Source organism: Eulemur rufifrons, chromosome 15, assembly GCF_041146395.1.
Source record: "Eulemur rufifrons isolate Redbay chromosome 15, OSU_ERuf_1, whole genome shotgun sequence".
NCBI lineage: Eukaryota > Metazoa > Chordata > Mammalia > Primates > Lemuridae > Eulemur > Eulemur rufifrons.
Window position 1 is genome coordinate 32,337,212 of NC_090997.1, and position 25,927 is coordinate 32,363,138.

Sequence of the window (25,927 nt, forward strand, 5' to 3'; positions counted from 1 at the left end):
CCTTGATAAATGGTGTAGTAGACATGAGGGATACAAAGATAAATAAGATATAGTGCCTTTTCCCAAGTAGCTTACAATCTAATGGAGAAAAACAGATAACGATACAGTGGTTTATAATGCAATATGATATGTGTTGTGATTAAGCTACACTCACTATGTTTCTGTTAATACAGGAGATATACTTTGTATGCATCTTATACTGTGGATGAGTATTCAATGTAAGAATTAGGAGGCATTCCAAGTAGAGAGCAACTTGTGAAAAAACATACAGGCAAAATGTAGTGTTTGAGGAGTTGCAGGTAGAATGGCATGGCTGAAATAGGAGCAGGATAGGAACAGAGGTGGGAGAGGAGCCTCCTTGTGAGCCTACTGAAGGAGTTTGGTCTTCATTCTGAAGGCCCAGGTACTTCAGTGATGAGTTTTAAGGGGAGGTGGGGTGACAGAATCACATTTTCATGTTATATTATAGCACTGCTCTACTGACTTCATAGAGAGTGACTATTGTGGTGATGGATGAAGAAGAGGCTTGAGAACCTGTTGCTCTAATCCAGGAATAAAATGATGGGGCCATGTATCAAAATGGGAGTGGAAAGAATGAAAAAGAGAGTGTAGTTTTAAGAGATCTTAAGAAGGTAGAATCCATGGGATTTATTTATTTTTTAATTTTTATTTTAGTGATGGGGTGTTGCTCTGAAACTCAGGCTGGAATATAGTGACCTGATTATAGCTCACTGAAGCTTCTAACTTCAGGGCTAAAGCAGTCCTCCCCCCTCAGCCTCCTGAGTAGCTGGGACTACAGGCATGTGCCACCATTCCCAGCTAATTATTTATTTATTTATTTTTAGAGACAAGTCTCTCTGTGTTGTCCAGGCTGGTCTCAAACTCCTGGCCTCAAGGGCTCCTTCTGCCTTGGCCTCCCAAAGTGCTGGAGTTACAGGCATGAGCTGTCACACCTGGCCCATGGGATTTAGTAATGGATGAATTACGGAGATGCTTTGAGAAGCCTGTGACTCCCAGTTTCTGGCTTGAGCATCTCAACAGATGATGGTGCTTTAATGAAATAAGGATAAAAGCTGAAGAGAAGGAATGGTTTGAGGAGAGAAAGGAAAGAGAGATGAATTGAAGTTGGACATGTTGAGTATGAGGTAACTGTGGAACATCCAGGTATCTAGCAGGTGGTTGGATATACAGGTCTACAGCCCAGAGGAAAGAAGGGGCCCAGGGGGTGGGGGCCGGAGAGAGGGAGAGAGCAAGAGAGGGAGAGAGAAGAGAGAGGGATTGAGATTGAGTAACAAGAGGAGAACCATGAGAATAGAAAGGTGGGAACAGTTGAACTTAAGTGATTCATTCTAGTGTTGTTGATGGCTTAGGTCAGCAGGCGGGCTCAGAAAAGAAGCACTCCAGGAGTGTGGGGGTTGCCATGAAAAAGTGGAAGGATGCCTAAGGCAAGTTTGACCTTTTCAAAATTTGCCCTGAAAAAGACGTTAGAAACCCTGGGTTTACATTTTTATGCTATGTGGTTACTGCCTCCAAGTCTCAGAAAGCAGTGGTCTAATTCCATGCCCTCTAAAGTCTAGTGTGTGTAGCACAGGCAGTCCATTTAGAATGCCTATTCATGCTTTTTTTCTTATCCTTTTAAAATTTCTGTTCTTATGTGGATATTATGTTATATATGCCTTATAAGTATGTATATACATTTGGTGGAGTATATATGTTTACAACTTTTTGATATGGGAGTACATAATCACAAATTTTGGAGACTGTTTTTAATTAAATCATTCAAATAAAGTTCCATTATAAGGAATCCAATATGTACTTTTCTCTATCTTATCAGACTTGAATGTTTTTAACAGTTTTCTTGCACAAGACATCTGCCATTTCGCTATGTTATTTGTATGTATTAACATAACCTCCAAGTTTCAGAAACTACTATTGCAGTTCCAAACGCTGCTGCTATATTTTGTTCTAGCTGAGAAAATAGTTTAAAACAACTTAACTTTTCACAGTACTCTTTGATCTTTTAGCAGCTTTTGATTCTATAGATGGGAGTCATCTGTGGGTTAGACCGTGTGATGATTTTAGAGCCCATGCTGTTAATGTTACTTCAAAGCCTGTGTCGTAATACCACTGCCAGAGCAGAGTAGATGACAACCATATTTTGACAGTTGAAATTCCAATGTTAAAGAGCATCAAATCGGGCTCTCCCTCTATTAATTGTAGCTAACTAATTTGATTTATTTTTAGTGATTTCATATGTGCCCACCAATCATAGTTTGATTAGGAAGTCAAACTTCTTTCCCACTCATGACAATGGCTTCCTCAAGCAAAAACTGTCTCCATTTGTGCCGGCTACTAACAAAATACAATATATTGAGTAGTTTATAAACACCAAAAATTCATTTCTCACAGTTCTGGAGACTGGAAAAATCAAAATCAAGGCTCCTGCAGATTCTATGTCTTGTGAGGGCCCACTTCCTAGTTCATAAAATGGCATGTTTTCATTGTGTCCTCACATGGTGGGAACGGGCAAGAGATCTCTCTGGGCCTTCTTTTATAAGCACACTAATCCCTTTCATTAGGGCTTCATCCTCATGACCTAATCCCCTCCCAAAGTCCCCACCTCCAAATACCATCACATTGAGGGTTAGGTTCTGTAAAGTTTGGATTCAGTCAAAAGTCCACACTTAAGGACCTAAAAGGCCACATGTAGTCTTAAGTCCTCACCCTTGATTCAGACCATAGCAATAACTAACAGCTCTGAGAGGTTATAGAGCAACTTATCCTCAACATATTAGTGAGAATGTTCTATCACATTGCTTTCCTCACTAAACTTTACTGTTGCTAATAATAAATATCCAGAAAACATTTTATAATATATAAAGGATTTTTGTACATCTTGTTTTCACTTATAAAGTGGGGATAATATCCTTATTTCATAAAGTTGTTGTGAGATTTAATAAGTCAAAACAGTCCCTGGCATATACTAAGAGTTCAGATAATATTAGCTATTGCTGAGGAATGACAAACCATAATAAAAAAGCTCCACAGGACCACAGTGAATAGTAAGACTTGAGAGTTTGGACTCTATAGTCCCTCAGCCCTGCTGCTAGCTTTGATTAGCTATGTTGCTTTGAGCATTACTTCCCTAAGATTTTGTGTCTTTTTTTTCTTTTTCTTTTTTTTTAGATTTTCTCTGTTTGTAAGATGACAGTAATGACAGCATTTTGTACAGTTATTGCAAATATTAAATTAGACAATAAGATGCTTATCACCTGGCCCATAAGAAGCATGTAATAAGTGGTAGTTGTGTTTGGAAATGCAGGTTTTGATTGGAAAAGGGTTGAGTCACCAATAGGTAATGTTTCTATTTACCCTTAAAGAGTCACATCTTCCTTATGTTCAGTATGAAGTCCAGGCACTTGAACAGATATAAAAATCCTTTTTGGGAAATATACCCAACTTTCTAGGTGGTCTTCTGTCTATGCTAGACTATGTTAGTATCCTTAATGTTCATAGCAAAATGTCACTTTTAACATATGCTCATCTGGTAGCTAAAACATATAGATTGCTCCTGAGGTTTTAGCATTTTAGGTATTCAGAAAGCTCAATTTTATGTTGAATTTTATCCTGTTCCTGAAAAACATTATTGAAATAGATGATCTTAGAGAATCTTAGCCTAAAGGAGCCTTAGATATAAACTCTTCTCATCCAGGTCTGGAAATTCTATCCATGTGTTCGCCTTTTGCTGCAAAGCGATACACCTACACTGTGTGTTAGCTTAGGCCGCTACTCAAATGCTTTCACTGATTGGTGAATTACTATTACTTCATTGCTTTCTATTAATGGCTAATAAAAGAAGATGTTAATAAGGAAATGCTTTAGAATTTTTCCACTGTTCTTAAAATTATAGTTGAAGACAATGCTTATTCATGCCCTCAGTATGAAGATCTTTGCTGTGAATTTCTTTTAAATGGAAGTAGGACCAAAGTTTTTTCTTTTGTCTTTTTTTTAAGTCATACCGCAAATACTAAAATTATAATTTCCCATATTTGTGTAGTGCTTTACAATTTACAGAGTTGTTTTTGAGGTTTTCATGCCTTTTATTTTTTTCTTTTTAATACTAAAATGAACATTAAATGTGTTTAGTTTGATAAATGCTTTTAAAACTATCACTGTATAACAAACATTGAAACTGAACAGTGTTAGCATTTCAAAAGCTCCCATGTGACTCTCCCTGTTTATGAATAACCTCATTCTGTCTCCTTAGAGGTAATTAGCATCCTGACTTTTATCATCATCATCATTACTTTTTAGCTTTTCTTTATAGTTTGATACTAGTATATATACCCCAGAAGAACACAGTTTTGCTTCTTTTTGAATTTTATATGAATGGTTGCAAAACCTTTTGAACTTTTGTTATTTCTTTCTCCTGATAGCCTAAGAATTGCCAATATTGCCTTTCCTGATTTGCAAATGGCAAATTTACTCTGACAGAGGTTACCTCAAACATCATTTTAAAGGAAGGGGTGCAAATGTAACCTGTAGGTGTTTTGACTAAGTTCTGTGTGTTTATCATGCTGCCTTTCCTAGGTTCATCAATTTATCTTTTCGTGTTTGCTGCCAGGAAACTAAGGGCTAGGTTAGTGCTTAGTTGTAGTAGTCATTCAATTTGAGGTTTTTAGTCTTCTCTCTCCTCTAAATATCTCATTAATGCTCTTTGTTTAATCTTTTTTCATTTTCCTTTTTTGGCATTTTGTGGCCCTTAAGGGGGGTGGGGGTGGTGGTTGTTTTAGAGACAGGATTCTGACTATGTTGCCCTGTTGGGCCTCAAATTCGTGGGCTCAAGTGATCCTCCCACCTCAGCCTCCCAAGTGACTTGGACTACAGACTCACACCAGGGTGCCTGGCTTGTTGTTTTTAATCTTTAAGTCTTTAATATTATATTCTGTCTCATCTTGGAAATCCAAATTGTGAACATCTTGATATCATTATAGTTTACCTTGACTGCCTTACATTAGTTAGTTGGCTCTGGTCCCCAAGCACTATCTTTTTTTTTGTTTTTTGAGACAGAATATTGCTCTGTTGCCCAGGCTAGAGTGCAGTGGTGTCATGATAGCTCACTGCAGCTTCAAACTCCTGGGCTCAAGTGTTTCTCCTACCTCAGTCTCCAGAGTAACTGGGACTACAGGTGTGCACCACCATGCCCGGCTAATTTTTCTATTTTTTGTAGAGATAGAGTTTTATTCTTGCTCAGGCTGGTCTCAAACTACTGGCCTCAAGCAATCCTCCCACTTCGACCTCCCAGAGAGCTAGGATTATAGGTGTGAGCCATGGCACCCAGCCCCAGCACTATCTTTTAACATTTTTTTCATTAGAAAATTACTGTATTTGCCTTTTTTTAAAGCAAAAAACTATGATAATGAATTGAAAATACTTGTGATTTTTTTTTTAATTAAATTCATTTTATACTTTCCCCACGTGTTTACCTCTTATAATTTGTCTTTATCTCTTGTGATAATGAAGTCTGTTCCATCAGTTAGTTTACTTTTTCTTCTTATTCAAACTTCAACTTTATGGTTCCTGTCAGGAAGCCTTAACCTTATGTAAGGATATAGTGAGAATTTATTAGAGTTCTCATTTGTTTAAAACAAATATGAAACAAAAACTAAAATATCAAAAAAGTTTTAAATTGTCTCATCTCTGTCTTAATTTTTTCAGAGATATTCTTTATTGTGTCATCAACATGTAACCTCAATGAGAATTAATTTGCCATGTTTACTTTTATATTTCAATAGCATCTGGATATTATAATCATTGAATATTTCTCCTTTCTCAAATAATGACTCAAATGAATAAAAATTAGTCAAAAGTTGCCATTTTAAAAAAAAGTAAACTTATTATCAAAACTTTGGGTTGTGTTTTAGAAAGAAAAGGAAAAAAAAAAGGAAGAGAAAAAGAGAGAGAAGGAGCCAGAAAAGCCTGCAAAACCACTTACGACTGAAAAGGTAAAATTCCTTTCTGGAAAAAAAACTCTATTAAGATTACTGTCTTATTTATATACTTATATATTAATGACTTTCTGGATATTTATAGCATGCAAACGATCATTCTTTCAACAAGCAATTGTTGGGTGAATACTGTGTTCTAAGCATGTCCTTTTACTTTGTCCTATATGATTTGTAATCCGGTATACACTTTTGGACATAGATATCTAAGTTCCTCAGGGGCAAGTGTTCTTTTATAAATGACATAGAGAATGGTGTTTTTAGTGGAAATTCAGAGAATGAACAGATCATACTTAAAAGCCATCAGAAAAGACTCCACGCTTAAGGTTAGCATTTGAGCTAGATCTTAAAGTGTAGGTAGGGTTAAGGTGGAAAATAGGAGTGCATGTTTGAGAGAACAGCTTGAAGATAGGCATGAAAACTGGAAATAAAGTATGTTTAGAAAAATAGTGAGTTTTAAGAAAGGTATTATATATGTCTATGTAGAGAAAGTAGTGAAAAAGAAGACCAGAGTGGTAGATTGAATTGTACATCAAATTGTAGATGCATATTCCTTTTTGAGAGGAAAGGCCTGTGGGCAGGACTTCAGAGTTGGTAAAGGAAGTTATGTACCTGATTGAGAAAGGTTGTTTTTGAAAATTATTTTGGCAGTAATATGTAGGATGGATATGGTTAAGCAAACTAGAGGTAGGGAGAAGATTATACTTTGTGAAGGAATTGGTTAAATGATTATGGTGGCTTGGCTTTAAATGGATTTCATCGTAGAAACATGGATGCATGGTAAGAGAATTGTCAATAGAGGGAGCATCCTTGATTTTAGTTGTTGAAATTTTAAAAATCAACTTTATTGGGGTATAAATTACATACTGCAAAGTACATCCATTTAAAGTATATAATGAAACAATATTATATACTTCAATATTGTTTTTTTTCCCTGTCATGTATTGGAACAGTCTCTGCCTTCAAAAAGTTATAAACAAGCCTTTCGCAATTAAGACATACTAAATGTCTCAAGACTCCCCATCTTTAGTGTGGCAATCAGAGCCATCTATCATCTGATCCTTCACTTGCCTTCCTATCATTTACCCTCCATTCTTCACACCAGATTTGTTCACTGTCACCTAACTGTACTTTCCATCTCTCTTCACTAAATTGTTTTGCCAAGAATGTCCTTTCCTTTCTCCATCTCTTACCTAAATCTTATTTATTCCACCTTTTCTGTAAAGCCCCTCTAAACATTCCAACTGGATATACTTTGTCCTTTGCTCAAAGTTGTGGTGACATTCCTACATACTTGATTTTACTACTACTTACCTTGTATTATTATTTAATTATATTATTAGATAAATTGCTTATCTAACAGGTGCTTAGATGTTTTGTTTCCTGAGATCATACATTAATCTGGTGGGGCTAAGTTTTATGTTTCTTTGTATTTCTAACAGTTTCTTGTGAGTAAATGCTTAGCATAAATGCATGTAGAATGATTTGTTGAAATTTTTCATCTCATAATTCCTGTTAGTTGATTCCAAGGTCATGTGGAAAGATTAATAAACTATTATTTATTAAGTAATTAAATACTAAAAACCATAAAGCTGTATTGCTATATGGAATTTTTCTTACCTTTCACCAAATTAAATTTAGATGTTAAATATTTTAATACTTAAAAAGAGTGATTAAGTTGGTGATTATAACCTGATAATTTAAATAGCTTATTCTCCTCTGGTAACTTTCTCTTTAATGTGCACTAGTAAGAAGCTGTAAGCGAAATCTGTTATAATTTCCTGTTTGATTATAAGTAAATTTTAAAATCACTACTAGGTTTTATCTTTTGTTTCTAAAAATTGGAAATTTCAATATAGTTTATGTAATGCCTTGTACTTGGCAAGACATAAAAGTTAGCCACTTTTAAAACAACATATATTTGTTTTCTCCATTAAAAAAAAGATATTTTACCACTAAAATATAGTAAGCATATGATGTAGTAACCTCGTATGTTTTGTAGCCTCTCATGTAAATAACTGCCTGCTGTTGTCTGCTGTGAAAATGGGCCACAACGATTTCCACAAAATGGAGTCTGTGGGCCAGAATCCTAAGAAGAGCCATAGAGGGTGTGTGAGCAGTGAGGAATCTAGCACATCTCTTTTACTGTTTCCTTTCAGCATGTAGGTTTTATTAACCCCAGTTTACAACTCATCTGTTGTTTTTACTCAGCCTGCACAGATTCAGGACTCTTGCACCTGCAGACAGGGTGGCATTGCTAAGAGAGAAATGATGTGGAGGGCAGAACTTTAGTTCCTATCAAAATTTTGTGGTCAATATAATGCAGAATATATGAGCAAGAAGACACATTTAAAAGTATCACAACGAAGAAACTAGAAGAAAAATAGCACAAAGAAGCTTTACTTCACAAATAAGCATTTTTTTTTTATATTCTCCCTGAGCAGATATTTTCAGGGGACATAAATAATCCACAGAGAAGATATTAGTGTAAATAGTAGTCAAAATAGTAGCAATAGTAGCCAGAATAATATTATCATCATTATCTTTAATTGTTTTGTAGTATTCTATTGTATATATATATCTGTTCTTCTTTTTATTTATTCTACTTTTCACCATTTGAATTATGTAGAGATTTTGACTGTTATAAATAGTGCTGCTATGAACACTTGTACACATCTCTTTGGGGTGTACTTAGGAATGGAATTGCTGGGTCACAGAGTATGTGTGCATCTGGAAATATACTAAATAATGTCAAATTGTTTTCCAAAGTGTATACCAACTGTACTCTTAGCACCAGCAAAGTAACTCCACATTCTCTACAACACATGGTATTGTCACAGATTTTAGTTTTTGCAGTCTTTGTTAAGTATATAATGGTATCTCATATTTTTAATGTCTATTTTCTTGATTACACAATGAGGCCCAGTGCCTTTTCATATGTTTTTATTTTTTGCCTTTTCTTTTTTTGTTGCCTATGGCTTCATTTATTTTACATTAAAAAAATGAAAATAATATATATAAAAACACAGGCACATGATTTTTAAAAAATGAAACAATACAGAAAAGAATGAAAAGCAAAAATCTTCCTTTTCATATGTTTTATTGCCCATTTGGATTTACTCCTTTGAAGTCCTGGTTCAAGTCTTTTGCTGATTTTTCTGTTGGATTGTCTGCCTTTTCCCCATTGATTTTTAGCAATCTATATATGTATACATACATATAGAAGATATTAGCCCTTTTTCAGTCAAGTGTTTGCAAATATCTTTTTGTTTGTTTGTTTGTTTGTTTGTTTTGTTTGTTTGTTGAGACAGAGTCTCACTCTGTTGCCTGGGCTAGAGTACCGTAGCATCAGCCTAGCTCACAGCAACCTCAAACTCCTGGGCTCAAGCCATCCTCCTGCCTCAGCCTCCGAGTAGCTGGGACTACAGGTGCGTACCACCACGCCTGGCTAATTTTTTCTATTTTTAGTTGCCAACCTAATTTTTTCTATTCTTAGTAGAGATGCAGTCTCACTCTTGCTCAGGCTGTCTCAAACCCCTGACCTCAAGCAATCCTCCTAACTCGGCTTCCCAGAGTGCTAGGATTATAGGCGTGAGCCATAGTGCTTGGCCTGTTTGCAAATATCTTATCTCTGCAGCTTTATTGTGGCTGATTTTGTTACTCTTTCTCTTTCTGGTTTGCGAATTGGTGATGGAGGACATCTTGTCTTATTCTTGACAATCAAAGGAAAAGCTTTTGGTTTTTCACCTATATGTGTTATCTTTATTCCCCACAAAAACTGCAAGGTTGTTGATGGTTCCATTTTACAGATGGAGGAACTAAGATTCAGAGAAAATGCATGGTTTGCCTATTGTCACCCTGTTTAGTTAGAGAATTATGGAGTCTGGGTTAGAAAAATAAGGGCTTTTATTTATTTATTTATTTATTTATTTTACGGCAGCACTGATTAACCTCCATCTCATATTTCTTCATGTATTTAAAGGAAAAATGCTTGGTAGGGATTATGTATTCTAGAATCCCTTTTCTAAGTCCCACTTATTTCTGTAAGTAATTAAAGCTATTAGTGTGTTTCTTGACACATAGTAGGAGCTTAATAAATGGTACTTAAATATATATTAATTTGGGGGTTGGAAGGAAACTTGCTTCTCTAGTACGCATCCCTTATTTGAAGTAAACTAAATTCTAGAAGGACCTCAACTCACTCAGAATTGACATGCTCAGTGTCAGCAGTTGGTGGTAGCTCAGGGATTTGAACCAAAGAATCCTCTGTGTGTGTGTGTGTGTGTGTGTGTGTGTGTGTATTTTGATTTGACATGTACACCTTCAGGTTTTTTCTTGTTTCAGTTTTTAGTCCTGTTGTATGTTCTACGTCATTTTATAATGAATTCTCTAGGTTTTCCTAAAAAAGAACTGTGTGTTTATATATAACTCCATCCTATACTATCCTAACTAGTGAATTAGTAACTTCTATTGATTGGTCAATTTCTGGTTAGTGGCTTTTTCCTTCTACAATTAAACTTGTCTTTCTTGAGTGTTGTAATATTGTTTAAATTATGTTTTGTTTAGTTAACCTGAAAGAAATAAGCTGAGACAAAATTAACCTAAGTAGAGAGTTTGTTTGGGCCATGCTTGAGGATTGTAACCTAGGAGCATAGATTCAAATTGCCCGGAATATACACTCCGATTAGCAGCAGTTGCAGTGGATTTTTAAAGGCAAAAAAGGGAAGACTGGGAGTGAATGGATGGATACAAATTTGTTTGTCAGGATTTCTCATTGGCTTATAGAAATAGCATTGATTAGTGATTGGCTACATATTGTTAATCTATAGGGTGTGGGTTATAGTGTCCGGTGTGGCATTGTTAGGTTAATTTATTACTTGTGGCAGTAGCAAGCAGTTTCAAGAGATGAATTCATAGCTCAAAGTGGGGAGTAGGGTGTGACTGTGGTTTCATTTTAATGCTCCTCTGAGCCTGATAATTAAAAGGACTTGCATTCTTCAGATAAAAGTTCTTTTCTTTTCTCAGTTTGTATTTAAGTCTCATTGAGGTTTACATTTTTGTAGTATGCCAGCTTATATTACTAATTGGGTCAGCAGGAGCCAAGTTTACTTTCTTTTCTGGGAGGAAAAAGGTACAACCTAAAAATTTAATGAATCAACTGATTAATAAGGCAGATGCTTTTGACATTTAAATAGATGCCTCTCCTTTGTGCTTTGGATGTACTAGTGAAAATTGTGAATAAATTTCATTTTTTCTAAAATAATGTGTCATACACTGGACATTTCTAATTCACTTAGTTTAGATCTATCTACTAGGTTATCTCTAAAGTAATCAATGAATCTATAAATATGTTTGTTTAGATGAGGACTACTCTATTAAATGAATGTTATATGCGTTCTCTTTCAGTTTAATCAGGTCTTAATTTCTCCTTTGGAAAGTTCTAAGTTTTATAGTTTTGTTTTTCTTAAAAGTGTGCATATCAAAACATGGAAAATAGAACCATAGTTCAATTCCTTGCTGGGGAAAAAAGTTAACCCCTTTTCAGGTGATTACTGTTCTGGTTCTGGTTATATTACTATTGATTGCAACCCACCATATATACAGTTGACCTTTGAACAATGTGGGGGTTGCAGGACTGACCCCTTGCAAGGCAAAAATTCACATATAACTTTGGACTCCCCAAAAACTTAACTACTAATAGTCTGCTGTTAACCAGAAACCTTAACAGTAACATAAACAATTAATACATATTTTGTATGTTATATGTGTTACACACTGTATTCTTATAATACACTAAGCTAGTGAAAAAACGTTATTAAGAAAATCACAAGAAGAGAAAATCTGACTATTCATTAAGTGGAAATGGATCATCATAAAGTTCTTCACCCTTGTTATCTTCACATTGAGTAGTTTAAGGAGAAGAAGAGGTTGTTCTTGCTCTCTCAGGGGGTGGCAGACACGGAAGAGTGGAGGAGGTGGAAGGGGAGGCAGGAGAAGCAGGCAAATTTGGTGTAACTTATTTAAAAAAATCAGTATACAAGTGGACTTGTGCAGTTCAAACCTGTGTTGTTCAAGGGTCAGCTGTACTTATTATATTTTAAGTTCTGAAACTTCTGATTGTATGTTAAGATATCTTTAATGTAAGAGTCAGCAGACCTTTTTCTGTAAAGAACCAGATAGTAAATATTTTAGGCTATAGACCTTAAGGTGTCTTTTACAACTACTCAACTCTTTTCTTGTAGCATGAAAACATAAAATTAATGTGTTCTAATAAAACTTTATTTACAAAAACAAGCCACCAAGTTTGTTGAAACACTTTCCTCCCCATCTCCCCACAATGAGAAATTGTTGCAGTGGAAGAAGCAGGGTCAGGAGGAGAGCCAGGCTCTAGCCCCTAATCTGTGGTTCACTGTGTCTCTTTGGCAAAGTCATTTAACTGCCCAGAGACTCCTTTTCTTCATTTATTAAATGATAGGATTGGCCTAGATCATATCTAGAGACTTTTCTGGTAATAAATAACTTTAAATTTAGAATTGCTTATTCCACCTATTGAACACAGGGGCATATTCCAAACATCATCTGAATTTACCCTTCAAGATAGCTTTCAGAACTCTACACAGTTGGTTTTTATTCAGTGACTTCTGCTATTATTTCAGACTGGCTTCTTACCCACCTTAGTTGCTACTCACTTTAGTCAGTTTTTTTTTTTTTCTGTTAAAATGCAAACTCTAGGGAAAAAGATGCGCAGTTATTTCTAATGCAGGCTACTTCTCTGTGTGTGTGTACGTACATGTGTACTCTCACTGGTTCCTTGTGTATGCCTTGGTGAAGTTTTCTTAGTTTAAAAGAGATTGCTTTCAATGGTATGTAGTCCACAAGGTATATGTTATGACATTTTTAATGTAAAAAAAGTATTTCTTATGCACATACTGGCCACTAGCTTCTTGAATCTTATGGGAAAAAAATCACTTTACAAAGTATATCATAGTAGAATAAATTCCAGGAAGGAAAGTAGAGAAACTGTAAGAGAAGGCCCCTAATTTTGATGATACATGCTTGTCAGCATCAGTAAGTTTATTTCAAGGTATGGCAAGTATTTGAATCTTTAAGGAGATGATATAGATGAATAGTGATTTTTTTTTTAACTAGTTGGGAAAGAAAAACAACCATTAAACTTTCTCTTTTGAACAAACCTTTTATGTTAATGAAATTTTTAAAAATGATTTTTTTGATAAATAGAAAGGAGCTAACCTACTAATATAAGCACAAGGTACAATTGCAAATCTGTTCAACTTGAAATTTCAATATAACCATCTAAAAAAGTAAGTAACCAGTTGTAAGTCAAGTAAGTTGTTCTTAGTAAACTATTAAAGTGAAATTAAATGGCTTATTGCCAGATGCTAGATTGATAGGTTACAGTGTTTGCCAGTCTGACAGAGACATTTACACAGCCACCACACTCTCAGTGTAATTTAGGCTAAATAAACCTTTCATGTAATGCATGAGTGCACTTGAAAATAAGATATTTTCAATAATTAATGCTTTTATAGAAATCTTAGAAGTTATGGTCTAGGTGAGTGAGCGCAACATATGTCTCACAGAGCAGTTTTGTAAGTTAGGTTGGAAGATTTTTTTATATTTTCCTCAAATCATTGAATTTCCTGCTTAAAGATGGACCTTGAGATTAGATTGATCTTTTGTTCATATATTTTTAAAGATAATAATAGGTTCAGTATCATTATATATTAGGCTTAGAAAGCATTAGTGCTGCTTCCCTGTTGCCCAAGTTTTATTATGGTATAGATTGCTAGTTGCTGTTGACAACTCCCTATCTTTCTTTAGCTATTAAGCATTTTTTTGAAATAAACCTTTTGTCTCAAATAGAAAAGATTACAGTAGTAGGCCTAAGTGAAAAGAAACCATCTGTCCTGTCTGGTAAATTTATAGGGTTTGTCATTCTTTAACCAAGAGACTGGGTAGATGTATTTTTCCTCCTAGTGGATTTTTTTTTTAAAGAGATGGGGTCTTGCCTTGATTCTCAGGCTGGCCTTGAACTCCTGGACTCAAAGGATTCTCCCACTTCAGCCTCCTGAGTAGCCTAGACTACAGGCATGTGCCACTGTGCCTGGCCTACTTCCTTGTAATACTCAAACCATATATATTTTTAAGAAGTTACGAAATACACATAAACAAGAAGAAAAAATAACATCACTACAGATACCACCACTTAGAAAAAATTATCACTAACATCTTGGTGTTCATCCTTCCTCATTGTTTCCCATGGAAATGTATATATCCATATGGGATCATACATATTGATATACGTATTATTTTATGACCTACTCTGTTCCTTTGTCATTTAACAATATATCTTGAATGCCTTTTTTTATTGATAAATATACCTATGCCTTTCTAGCTTTCATAACATGCTATTGAATGGATGTAGCATTATTTATCTTCCACTGAACAAAGTAAGATTCTACTTAAAATTTTTTTGTTTTTGAAATAATGAATATCTATCTATATATATATATTCAGTGTACAACTTTGATAACTTCTTAAGATCAGTTTTTGAAATTGGAATTGCTAAGTCAAAGGATACGGACTTTTAAAAGTCTTTTGAAAAATATTAACAAACTACTACAAGACAAATATGGAAGAACCTAGACTTACTTAGAAGACTTTAATTTGATTCTCAGCTCTACTATATACTAATGTGAGACCACTCCATGCCTCAGTTTCCTCATATGTAAATCTATTAATTCAGCAGACATTTCTGAGTATCTACTACATGCCAAGCACTATTTTAGGTGCTAGGAATAGAGTAGTGGGAGCTGCCCTGTGTCCTATAGGTCACAGTGGTCCCCAACCTTTTTTGCACTAGGGACTGGTTTCATGGAAGACAATTTTTCCATGGACCGGGGGTTGGGGGGATGGTTTCAGGATGATTTGAGCACATTACATTTATTGTGCAGTCAGACCTCTCTGCTAAGGATAATCTGTGTTTGCAGCCGCTCCCCAGTGCTAGCATCACCACTTCAACTGTACTTCAGATCATCAGGCATTAGATTCTCATAAGGAGCCCACAACCTAGATCCCTCGCATGCTCAGTTTACAGTAGGGTTTACACTTCTGTAAGAATCTAATGTCACCACTGGTCTGACAGGAGAAGGAGCTTATGCGGTGATGCAAGTGATGGGAAGTGGCGGTAAATACAGATGAAGCTTTGCTTGCTCACCAGTCGCTCACCTCCTGCTGTGTGGCTGGTTGCTAACAGATCATTGACCAGTACCAGTCTGCGGCCTGGGGTTTGGGGACTGCAGTTGTAGGATGTTTAGCAGCATCTTACCAGCCTTAACAGTCAAAAATATCTTCAGATATTGCAGAATGCCTCCTGGGGGGCAGAATCACTTTTCAGTTAAGAATCCTTGGTTCAAAATATAGAGCCATAAAACTGGTCCTTGATATTATAGAAGAAAGAAAACCCACAGGAGGGTACCAATAAGATCAAGGCTTTTTTTGTATATGGTCATCCCTTGCTATTTGTGGGTGATTGGTTACAAGACCCCTCAAAGATACCAAAATCTGTGAATGCTCAAGTCTTTCATTTAAAATGGAGTAGTAATACTTGCATATAACCTATGCACATCCTCTCATATACTTTAAATCATCTCTAGATTAGTTATAATTACTAATACAGTGCCTGCACATCACTTCATTTGTGTGGATTCAGTGTAGTATTCAATGGATGGCAAATTCAAGTTTTACTTTTTGGAACTTTGTGGAGGTTTTTTTGGTTTTTTTTTTTTTTTTTTTTTAATATTTTCAATCTGTAGATGTGAAACCCATGGATCGGGAGGGCCGACTATGTACGGTAGTCCTCTCCTTATCTGCAGGGAGTACCTCCCAAGATGTATCCATTGAAACCTTGGATAGTGCTGAACTCTATATTAATACTATGTTTTTTTGATCTGATAACTGAGATGGCTACTAAGTGACTAACAGTGAGTAGTGTGTAAAGTGTGGATGTGCTGGACAAAGAGATGATTCATATTCTGGAAAGGATGAAATGTCATCACACTATTGAATTATTTCTGGAATAATTATTCCAGAAATAATTCATAAGAACTTATAAGTTATTTCTAGAATTTTCCATTTAATATTTTTGGACCATAATTGACCGCAGGTAACTGAAACCGCTGAAAGCAAAACCTCAGGTAAGGGAGGACTACTGTAGACACAATATCCTTTTCTCAGCAGTTTTTCTCTGATGCCAAAAGGAATGGTATAGTTATATATATGAAAAAAGTTTATAATAACACCAGTAAGTGGAAGATAAAATATAGGATCAAGTGAAACATAATTATAAGTTATCCAGAGTCAGGTTTATCTTTTAAAATCACACATCTTCTTATCTAATTCTATGTGGTCTTGAGCCACAGAAAGCATTAGCCTATGGCCATAAACTTTGTTATTCTTCATTTTCTGAAATATTGCTTTTCTGGTACTTATAATTACTTGTCTAGATTACAGCATTTATTTGAATGTACTGCAGTGCCAGAAAAACTGGAGGCAGGAAAGAAAGATTTTTAACTTCATCAAAACTTAGTGAGGGCCTGAACACTGGGGAAAATTATAAGAGAATAAATTAAAAGATAACTAAGCCTAATTGCTTACAGAATAGATACTAATAAAGCCTGACTCCTTCAGAGTCTGGCTGTTAACCTTCTCACCTTCCATTTTAGTTAATCCCTCCCAAACCTCTCAAGTTCCAGGGAAACAGAACAGAAGCTGTCTCTTTTTTTTTTTTTTTTTTTGAGACAGAGTCTCACTCTGTTGCCCAGACTAGAGTGCCATGGCGTCAGCCTAGCTAACAGCAACCTCAAACTCCTGGGCTCAAGCAATCCTACTGCCTCAGCCTCCCGAGTAGCTGGGACTACAGGTGTGTGCCACCATGCCCAGCTAAATTTTCTATATATATTTTTAGTTGTCCAGTTAATTTCTTTCTATTTTTTAGTAGAGACGGAGTCTCGCTCTTGCTCAGGCTGGTCTCGAACTCCTGACCTCGAGCAATCCTCCTGCCTCAGCCTCCCAGAATGCTAGGATTATATGCATGAGCCACCGCGCCCAGCCAGAAGCTGTCTCTTGAACATGCCCTTCTTATTCTTGTCTCAATAGCTTTGATTTAGTTTTACACCCATGCTCTCAGTATGTTTTTCCTTTCTATCTAACCAGGTCTCCATCTTCTCCTAAATCTTTGTTATTGGTGATAAATATTCAGCCTCATTTCTTTTCATAGCAATTTTCCTTTATTGTAAAAAACATGTAAAGGTAAAAAGGAAAATAAGTTTAAAATCACCTCTCATCTTACTGTCCAGTCTCACCATTTTTAACATTTTAGTTTTTACTTCCAATTTTCTTTTGACAATATAGACAGTATTAGCTTTGTATTTGGTATTTTTCTTTCCTCAACCCCCCTCAACTTTATATTATATTATATACATTTATTTTATCGTAATGGTAATGTGTTGAAATGACCTATGGTAGTGCCAAAGGGGAAAGTCACAGGCGTCCAGAGAGTACCCAGAAAAGGTCCGATTATCCAACTGAGTAATAATTACCCACCAATTATTAACAGATTGGAATAAGTATATTTTATCTTCCCATTTATTACGTCATCCTTACAAGTGAGGACAGTAATGCATTGAAAATAAATTGGCTTGTTATATAAATATATTTGCATAATATATTTTATTTAAATGAATAAATCTAATTCTCTTAGAGGCTTCTCCCCACCAACCCTTTATACACTATGTGATGGGCTACTCAAAATAATAAAAGATTAATATTATGTTTTCTTAATTATATAAAATTTCAAAATATTAAAATTATATCTTTTTTTTTTTTTTAACTTGCTCAAGTGGGTTTTCACTATTTATTTATGACATATACACCACATTCCTGATTCTCTCCAGTCAGAAATTCTTTGAAACGATGCCATAGGCCTTGGCCAGTTGGAGACTGGAATCATCTGACTCACCCATCCTGCGAATGGCCCCATAGATAGGTTTTAAAATGGCCTCTAAATCTGCCTGTATCCTTGTCAGCCTCAGCCACGTTCATCTGAATGAACGCATAGTCCTTGACATTGATGATGTGGTTGCTGGCGGAGCATTTCTGCAGCACGTACAGGTCCACAGACTCTCCGGCGTTGTTCTGCATGTCAAGGCCTGAGCAAAGAATCACCACGAGGCTCATGAGGACCGCAGGGCCCTCGCCCCTATCCCTGTGCGATCTCTACTTTGTACACCACCGTGGATATATCATTTTTATCTTCTCTTCATCCTTCCTTCCCCTTCCCCTACACCCAGATTAAAACTAGTGCAGAAGAACTTGTCCTAAACTTATAGTGCCCTGGATGTATTGGCATATGCTTTCTTTGATAATGTTTGTATTAAAAAAATTTTTTTTAAATATTTATGTATTTTTTAGTCAGGGTCTTCCTCTGTCACCCAGACTAGATTGCAGTGGCATCATCCCAGCTCACTGCAACCTCAAACTCCTAGACTCGAGTGACCTTCCTGCCTCAGCCTCCCAAGTAGCTGTGTCTACAGGTATACGCCACCGCACATGGCTAATTTTTCTATTTTTTGTAGAGATGGGGTCTTGCTCTTGCTCAGGCTGGTCTCCAACTCCTGGCTTCAAGTTATCCTCTCGCCTTGGCCTCCCAAAATGCTAGCATGGCAGATATGAGCCACTGCACCTGGCCTAAAAAATATTTTTAAATACATAAAAACTCCCAAGAAAATTTTCAGAATCTGTTTCTTTCTTAATTATACATATAAAATGGTTAAGATGGTAAATTTTATGTGTATTTCACTGCAATTAAAAAATTAATACATTTTAAAATGTAGACATATATAATTTCATCTTCATAATCTATCTAGTTTTAGTGAATTGAAAATGATTTTATTCTATTTAATCCTTAATTCATCTGGTAGAATGTGACTGAAAACAATAAAATCTGACCAGAAAGTAAAAAATGTTCAGCGATGAAAGGATGAGGTGTTTCTCCACTTACATGAGAAGCATCCATATTCTATTTTTTAAAATGTATGCACCAGTATGTAGTAGATGAACCCCTGGCCTTGGGAGTTTCAACTCTCTCTGAATTGCTGCCTTCTAATAGATGGATGTTCCAGCTTTTAGAGTTCCCTCTTTCTAGGTTTATGGCCTCCTTACTACCAGCCTGGACTTAAACTATCACTGCATTTAACATTCTTAGCCGTGGATCTGGAGAGATAAAGAAGGACTCTTTCTGATAGCAATGATAAATAGTTTTGACATATTGCTTCAAAAGTATCCTGAACGGTTTTATGTGTGGATTATAAAAACAAGTCTCATGACTTCATAGCTATGTGAACATCTTTAGAATCTGATGAGAACATTGATAGCAGTGGATATAATAATCTTATAGAGACCACTATGTATTCTTTGTTTTTTTCCCTCTATGTCCAGTGCTCTTGAGACCTTTTATCATTTGAAACCTTTCCCTTTTAGATTCATAGGCTGTAGAGCTTTGAGCAGATGTTCACCTGAATTCAGTTTCCTGACTATACCATCTGATTTCTTCATCCCCACTCACACTTAGTCCTCCTCTCTTTACTGTATAAAGCATACTGTAGAACTAGTTGTTGCTGTTCTAGCCACTATGATATTTGGTGTGACTTAAGAGTGAGGCTGAAAAAAGTAACATTAAGAGGGATTTTGGTCTGACAGTTTGGTTGTTCTTGAGTAGATTAAATACTACCATCATTTTGTGTCTGTTTCATTTTATAGTGAACTATCGATGACAGTTATCATGGCCTTGTCAACACACTGCTGTAAGCTTCTGTTCATTACTAAATGTGTGGGATAGTCTAGATCCTAAGGGGCCAAATGAATAGGCAAAGGGTGGACAGATACAGAAATATTAATAGCTGTGTTTTTCCTATTCAGAAGTTAGACTACAGCCCAGTTTTTAATGACTATGGTAATATTAGTATTTTATAAAAATTTCGCTACTATAGGTTCATTCCTGATCTTCGTATTGCTCATCCTAATTGCTGATAAGTGGTGCTGTACTGATTAAATAAGTACATTCGTTTTTAGTGTCATATCTGGGTATAATTTACTATCTGAAAGATTTTCTATAATGCTCACAAAGTGTTAAAGTGGAATACCTTCCCAGAGTATCAAAACACTATATGTTGACATGAAAGTCTAATTTATTTGAGTTAGTTAAGATAGAATAAGTAAAATTGAACATGTAAATTACCTCCTCCATTTTGTGGTGGGCAATCCAATTGTGTAAGTTGTCTTGTCAGTCCTGATGCTTGGCCCATAACAGTTACACAAAATATTTGTGGAATTTGGTATTCTTAGTAAAGGACTATGTATATAAAATGTGAGAAATAAACATAATTATATAAAAATGTTTTTAAGGCTTTCTTTAGAAAGGATACTTTTTTTGGTCAAACTGCTGAGCAGGTGACCGATGGCTAGCTCAGGAAGGACAGAAACCTTCAGTGCAGCATCTAAAAACTTTTAATTCTATTTCATGAACCCCCCTTGTTAATAATGGGATATGGAGATTTTAATCAAAGGATCATTCTCTTGAGATGAAAGTAAGCTTAAAAGGCAGTTAGACTGAAATAGGATGGTTGTTGTCAATCCCTATACACTCATGATGTGTTTTTAAAAGTTTATATATACGTATATTGTGTATATATGTATATATATTTATGTATGTGTATGTTATTTAGAGAGATACATTGAAAGATTTCTGGGAGGAAATCTTTGGATTGAATGCAACAACTTTTAGGATGCCTGCAGTATATCGGCATGCAGAAGGGTTGGAAGGAATATAAAAATGATGAAAACAACTGACCCTCAAGAATCTTAACATTCAGAAAGAATGAGTGATTGAACAGGGACAATATAATAAATAACTTTAGCAAAAGGCAGATATGATATAAGAGACAGAGGTTTAGAGAAATGAGAGGTATGTTGAGATTATTAGGAAAGTCTTCACGGAGGTTGTTTACATCTGACATAAGCTTTGAAAGATTTTTAGAAAGGAAAAAGAAGGGAAACAGACAGAGAAGGATAGCATGAAAAGAATTGAAATTGTGAGCCATATTTTGACAATAGTCAATAATCCAATTTAACTGAGTGTCAGATAATAGAGTATAAGACAATAAAAATAATATTGAGAGAATCTTAAATTTCATGATAAACAGTGGATTGTTTCTAACTTTAAGTGGGGAAGCATATTGATTTGAGTGATGCTCTAGTCAGATGATATCCTGGCTGCAGTATGTAAGATGGATTAAAGGGAGGTGAGGCCAGAAGAAGAGAAACTAGCTGAGAGACTATAAGCAAAGATGATTGAGACTTGATGTAGAATCCTATTTATAAAAGTAGATTTGCCAGCATCTGCTTCTAAAAGAATGATTAAAAGACTTTTCTACTTTGCTTTTTAACAAATAGCCTTGCCATACTCCAAGGACAGCTGTATCAGTTCATGCATTTATTCGCTCAGTATTTACTGAGCAGTCACTATATGTCCAGCACTTGTGATATAGTAATAAATAAATTTCCTGCCTTAACATGAGAATGTATATATACATTTCAAGCACATATGGTTCTTTGCCAATAAAAGGTGTGATGATTATCACTGCCATTACTTTATGTTAGCCAAAAGCCTAAAATGTCATTATTTTGCCAACTCTTTGTATTTTATCTCCTGAAAGATTTTTTTTTTAAACTGATTTTTAGACTTTATAGCATTGGTAAAAGTTTAAAGACTTAGTACTTTGTTTTTAATGTCAAGTATGCATTTACAACAATGACAAAAAGGATAATAGTAAAAACAACATAAAAGAAGCAATGTCTATTTCAGATATATTGGTGATTTATGGACATTGCATTGCATCTAACAGATCCCCCCCAATTCCTCTTCGCCCCCCTACCAATAGGTGGGTTTTTGTGACAGGACCACATTCCCAGAAGCAACAGTTTTCAAACTATATAAGAAAACTGCCACTACTGGTTATTCTGATTTAGCAGATCTGGGATGGGCCCCTAAAGTTTGTATGTTTAACACACAGACTCTAGGGAGATGAAATACAGCAAGAATATATTCTTCTACCATTTTCTCTACTTCTCAACTACTAATCTTGTTCAGGCCACACTTTATTATTCTACCTAGTAGATACTAGTACATTGTCCCTATTTTTTCTTACTATACCTTAGGACCTTTATTGCTTTAGCATTGTAGACTTTAAATTTTGGGAACTACTAGAAGAAAGAGCAGTACTTTCTTCATAGTTGATTTAAAAACATCTAGAGAAAGATCTATTTGAGTTTCTGCTAATCTTCTGATCTCTGGAAGATTAAAAGTGGTTTGTATAATCATGGTTCCTTGTAGTCACATAAAATAGAGTTTAGGACTTTCTGCTTTTCTGTAAGCTCATACCCATTGTTTTCAGAAAACTGGGACTTTTTCTCTTCATTCATAGCTATGGATTAAAGTCCTCACCTTCATTAAAAAGGTCCATTTAACACATTAACTGCCATGAGAGTTGTATTTAACTCACTCTAGTTTTGGGGCTGTGTGAAGCATATATATAAAACCTTACTTGTTGATGTCTTTATTGTTACAACTAATTTTAGCAATTTAATTCTAAAAATGGTGGATTAAAGGAATAGAAGTCAATCAATTTCATTTTTCTATTTATGTTTACCTTTAAATTGCACTTGCAGTTTTTATTCCATTTTCATAATAAAACACTGTGGCCCCAAGGAAAAGTTTCTGGGTTTTTTTTTGTGTGTGTGTGTGGCAGTTAATGTGTTAAATGACAAATGAACAGTGCAGGTACTTTATTAAGCATGTTCTTTGCTGCTTTTATGTTCATTTTTTATTGCTATCCCCTTTGTAATTGTTGTATTTCTAAGTTCTCAAAGATGTTCAGAGTTTAAATTTTCTTTAGCCCCATTTCTTTGTTGATTTTAGGGAAAGGTCGGAAAATGAGTTTGATATTTATTTTCCACAACCAGGCTGTTTTGAGTTCCCTGGAAACCAAGTAGAAGCCAATAAGGTCCATAAAGGAGTAAAGGGATACCCTTTAAACTAATTTCAGAAGACTCAAGAATGTTGAGAATTCTCTTTGAAACAAAAGCAAATCAAGAGCAGATTGTGGATTTGAATTTAGATCTGTTTTGTTAGTTGAAAAAAATATATGTCTCCAGACTAAATAGCTAACAGTGACCTTGTAGATTTGTGATTTGCTGCTGAAGAATCACCAACAGCAGGTATTTCTTTTCGTTCCCATTTCTCCATTATTTTCCACTTTCCCCCTCTTTCTAAATCCTATTTTTAAATATTCTGGTAATTTCAGTTACTCAGGTGTATCAAATCTTGTTTTTAATGAAAGTCTGTTGCTGTGGTTTTTCATATCATGCTGTTTTGCCACATACAAATGTATTTGTAAACAAGATGTTAATAGAATAGAGAGGGTTATAATAGGAATTGGTATTTAGGAGACACTCCTGGCTTTGAGGTAGATGTTGAGGTGGAGAGGTTTGTTTGTCAGACCTGCTTTGCTCAGTTATCTGTCTTGCTTCTTGGCTTTCTGTCCCTCTTTTCTTCAGAGGAGGAGGTGGAGCTGGGCTGGAAGATGTTAGATTTTTGGTAATGGAAGACTTGTCCCTATAGAGTGTTGGCATTCCTCAAACTGGATGGGGATATATATTTACTGCTAAAGTATGATCATGGTAGTCTTTTTATTTCCTGTTTATAGGAAACTGTGCTAATAACATTTCCCCAGTTATAAAATTTTCTACCGTGTTATTTTTTAAATAATAGGTTTATTGAGGTATAATTAGCATATTATAAAAGTCACCCATTAAAATGTACTATTCAGTGGTTTTTCTTACATTAGCAATTGCATAGCCATTACCACTGTCCGGTTTTAGAACACTTTCATCAACCTGAAAAGAAACCTTATAGCTGTTAGTAGTGACTCTCCATTTCTCCCTCCCACAGCTCCTGTCAACCACTCATCTTTGTCTCAGTGGATTCACCTATTCTAGACATTTCATATAATGTTATCATATAATATGTGGTCTTTTTTGACTAGCCTCTTTCACTCAGCATAATATTTTCAAGGCTCATCCATGTTATAACATGACAGTACCTTATTTTCTTGGATTTTCTTTTGCTATTTTTGCAATTATGGAACAAAGAAATGGTCATTTGCTCATCAACATAAATATTAAGAGAGAAAATCTATATTTTGTCATGTGTTTGGAGCTGAAGATATGATTAAGGATGAGATGTTGGAGCCATGTTGACTACAGAATGTTATGAATAAGTAAAAATATAAAAAATGAACTCAAATCCTCCTTGTGTTTATATTTATATGTTTAAAGAATATCTACCCTTGGTTAAGTAAACTTGAGCTAGGATACACACTAAATAGTAATTTACCAAAGACAATATATCTATTGGATGTATCAATAGAGATATTGTTTATAGGTTTTCAGGTCATTTTTCTATAGTAAAATGTAAGGAAACAGTCATAATTGATGTTATTGTGAATTTTATACAGAAGAGAAGGAAGAAAACTCTTGATTTGATGGTAATAGGTATGATTTGCCTTGGTACAGAGACTAGAGAAAAATTGCGAAAACTTTATTTATTATTCAAGGTAATTGGAGCAAATGAGAGAGGAACTTCTGTCTAGGACAATCTAGCAGATTTTTTTCCCCATTTAATAATACAGAGTGAGTTAATTCACTTTCCTTATAGTAGGCATTATTTAGAAGCCTGGTTTTCACCACAGTGGAAGAATTCTTAAGTAAGTGTTTAAATCCCCAGACTCTTCTTTTTAAATAGGCTAAACTATCATACGTAAATGAGCAATCAGTACAACCAGTAACTGTTGTTCAAGGGGATAATCAATAGCTGCTGGATTTAGACCTGGTAAAGTCTGAAGTTTGATTTCTCTATCCTTTTCCTCAGTAAAACCAGTATTACAAAATACCACTCTAGGTAGCACTTGAAATTCCTGTTGCGATTTCCCGCCTTCACCGCCCATCCACATTTTTTGAAGGTGTCCTATTTTTAAAGAGAAAATTAAGAAGATTTTTAAAAATTTTGTAATTGTATTATGAGTATATATCTATCTGAAAGTGACATTTTGTAACTTCATAGAGATTTTATTTTACAAGTTAAATTAGTTTTTAAAAATTTCTTAACCTTTTTATTTATGTAATGTAAATCTTAAATTTAAAGGTCACTGAATTTTTGCCAATTTATATACTTGTGTAACCAACACACAGATCACCATACAAAACATTACTAGCACCTCTGCACTCTTTGTCCTCCTACTCAGTATTCTCCCAAAGTTAATTACTATTCAGATTTCTATCAACATAGATAAATTTTGTATATTTTTGAATTTCATGTAAGTGGAATCATACAGTGCTACTTTTTCTGTGTCTGGTTTCTTTTGCTTATCATTGTGTCTGTGAAATTCATCCATGTTATTGCATGTTCATTTCTTATTGCTGAGTGTTATTCTATTGTCTACATATGCCATACTTTATTTTTCCATTCTGCTGTTTGTGGACATTTGAGTAGTTTCTGGCTTAGGATTTTGATGAATAAAGCTGCTATGAACATTCTTGTACATGTGTTTTTGTAAACTTGTACAATTATTTCATTATATATATATGTATACCTAAGAATGGAAATGCTGAGTCATAGGGTATGTGTATATCTAGCTTTAGTCCTTCCTCCAAAGTTTTCTAGGGCGATTATATCATTTTATATTCCCTTGAGGACTGTATGACAGTTACAACTGCTTTGCATTTTT

General features: G+C 35.0%; 1 protein-coding gene across 3 annotated transcripts in view; it reads left to right on the plus strand.

Moving 5' to 3' along the window:
* Positions 1–25,927, plus strand: part of SMAP1 (small ArfGAP 1) — a 157,970-nt gene that overhangs the window by 88,221 nt on the left and 43,822 nt on the right. For all 3 annotated transcript variants that reach the window (XM_069489016.1, XM_069489018.1, XM_069489017.1), the window contains one exon: positions 5,925–6,005. In XM_069489016.1, coding sequence (XP_069345117.1) covers positions 5,925–6,005 — 81 coding nt within the window. The remainder of the gene's footprint in view (positions 1–5,924; positions 6,006–25,927) is intronic.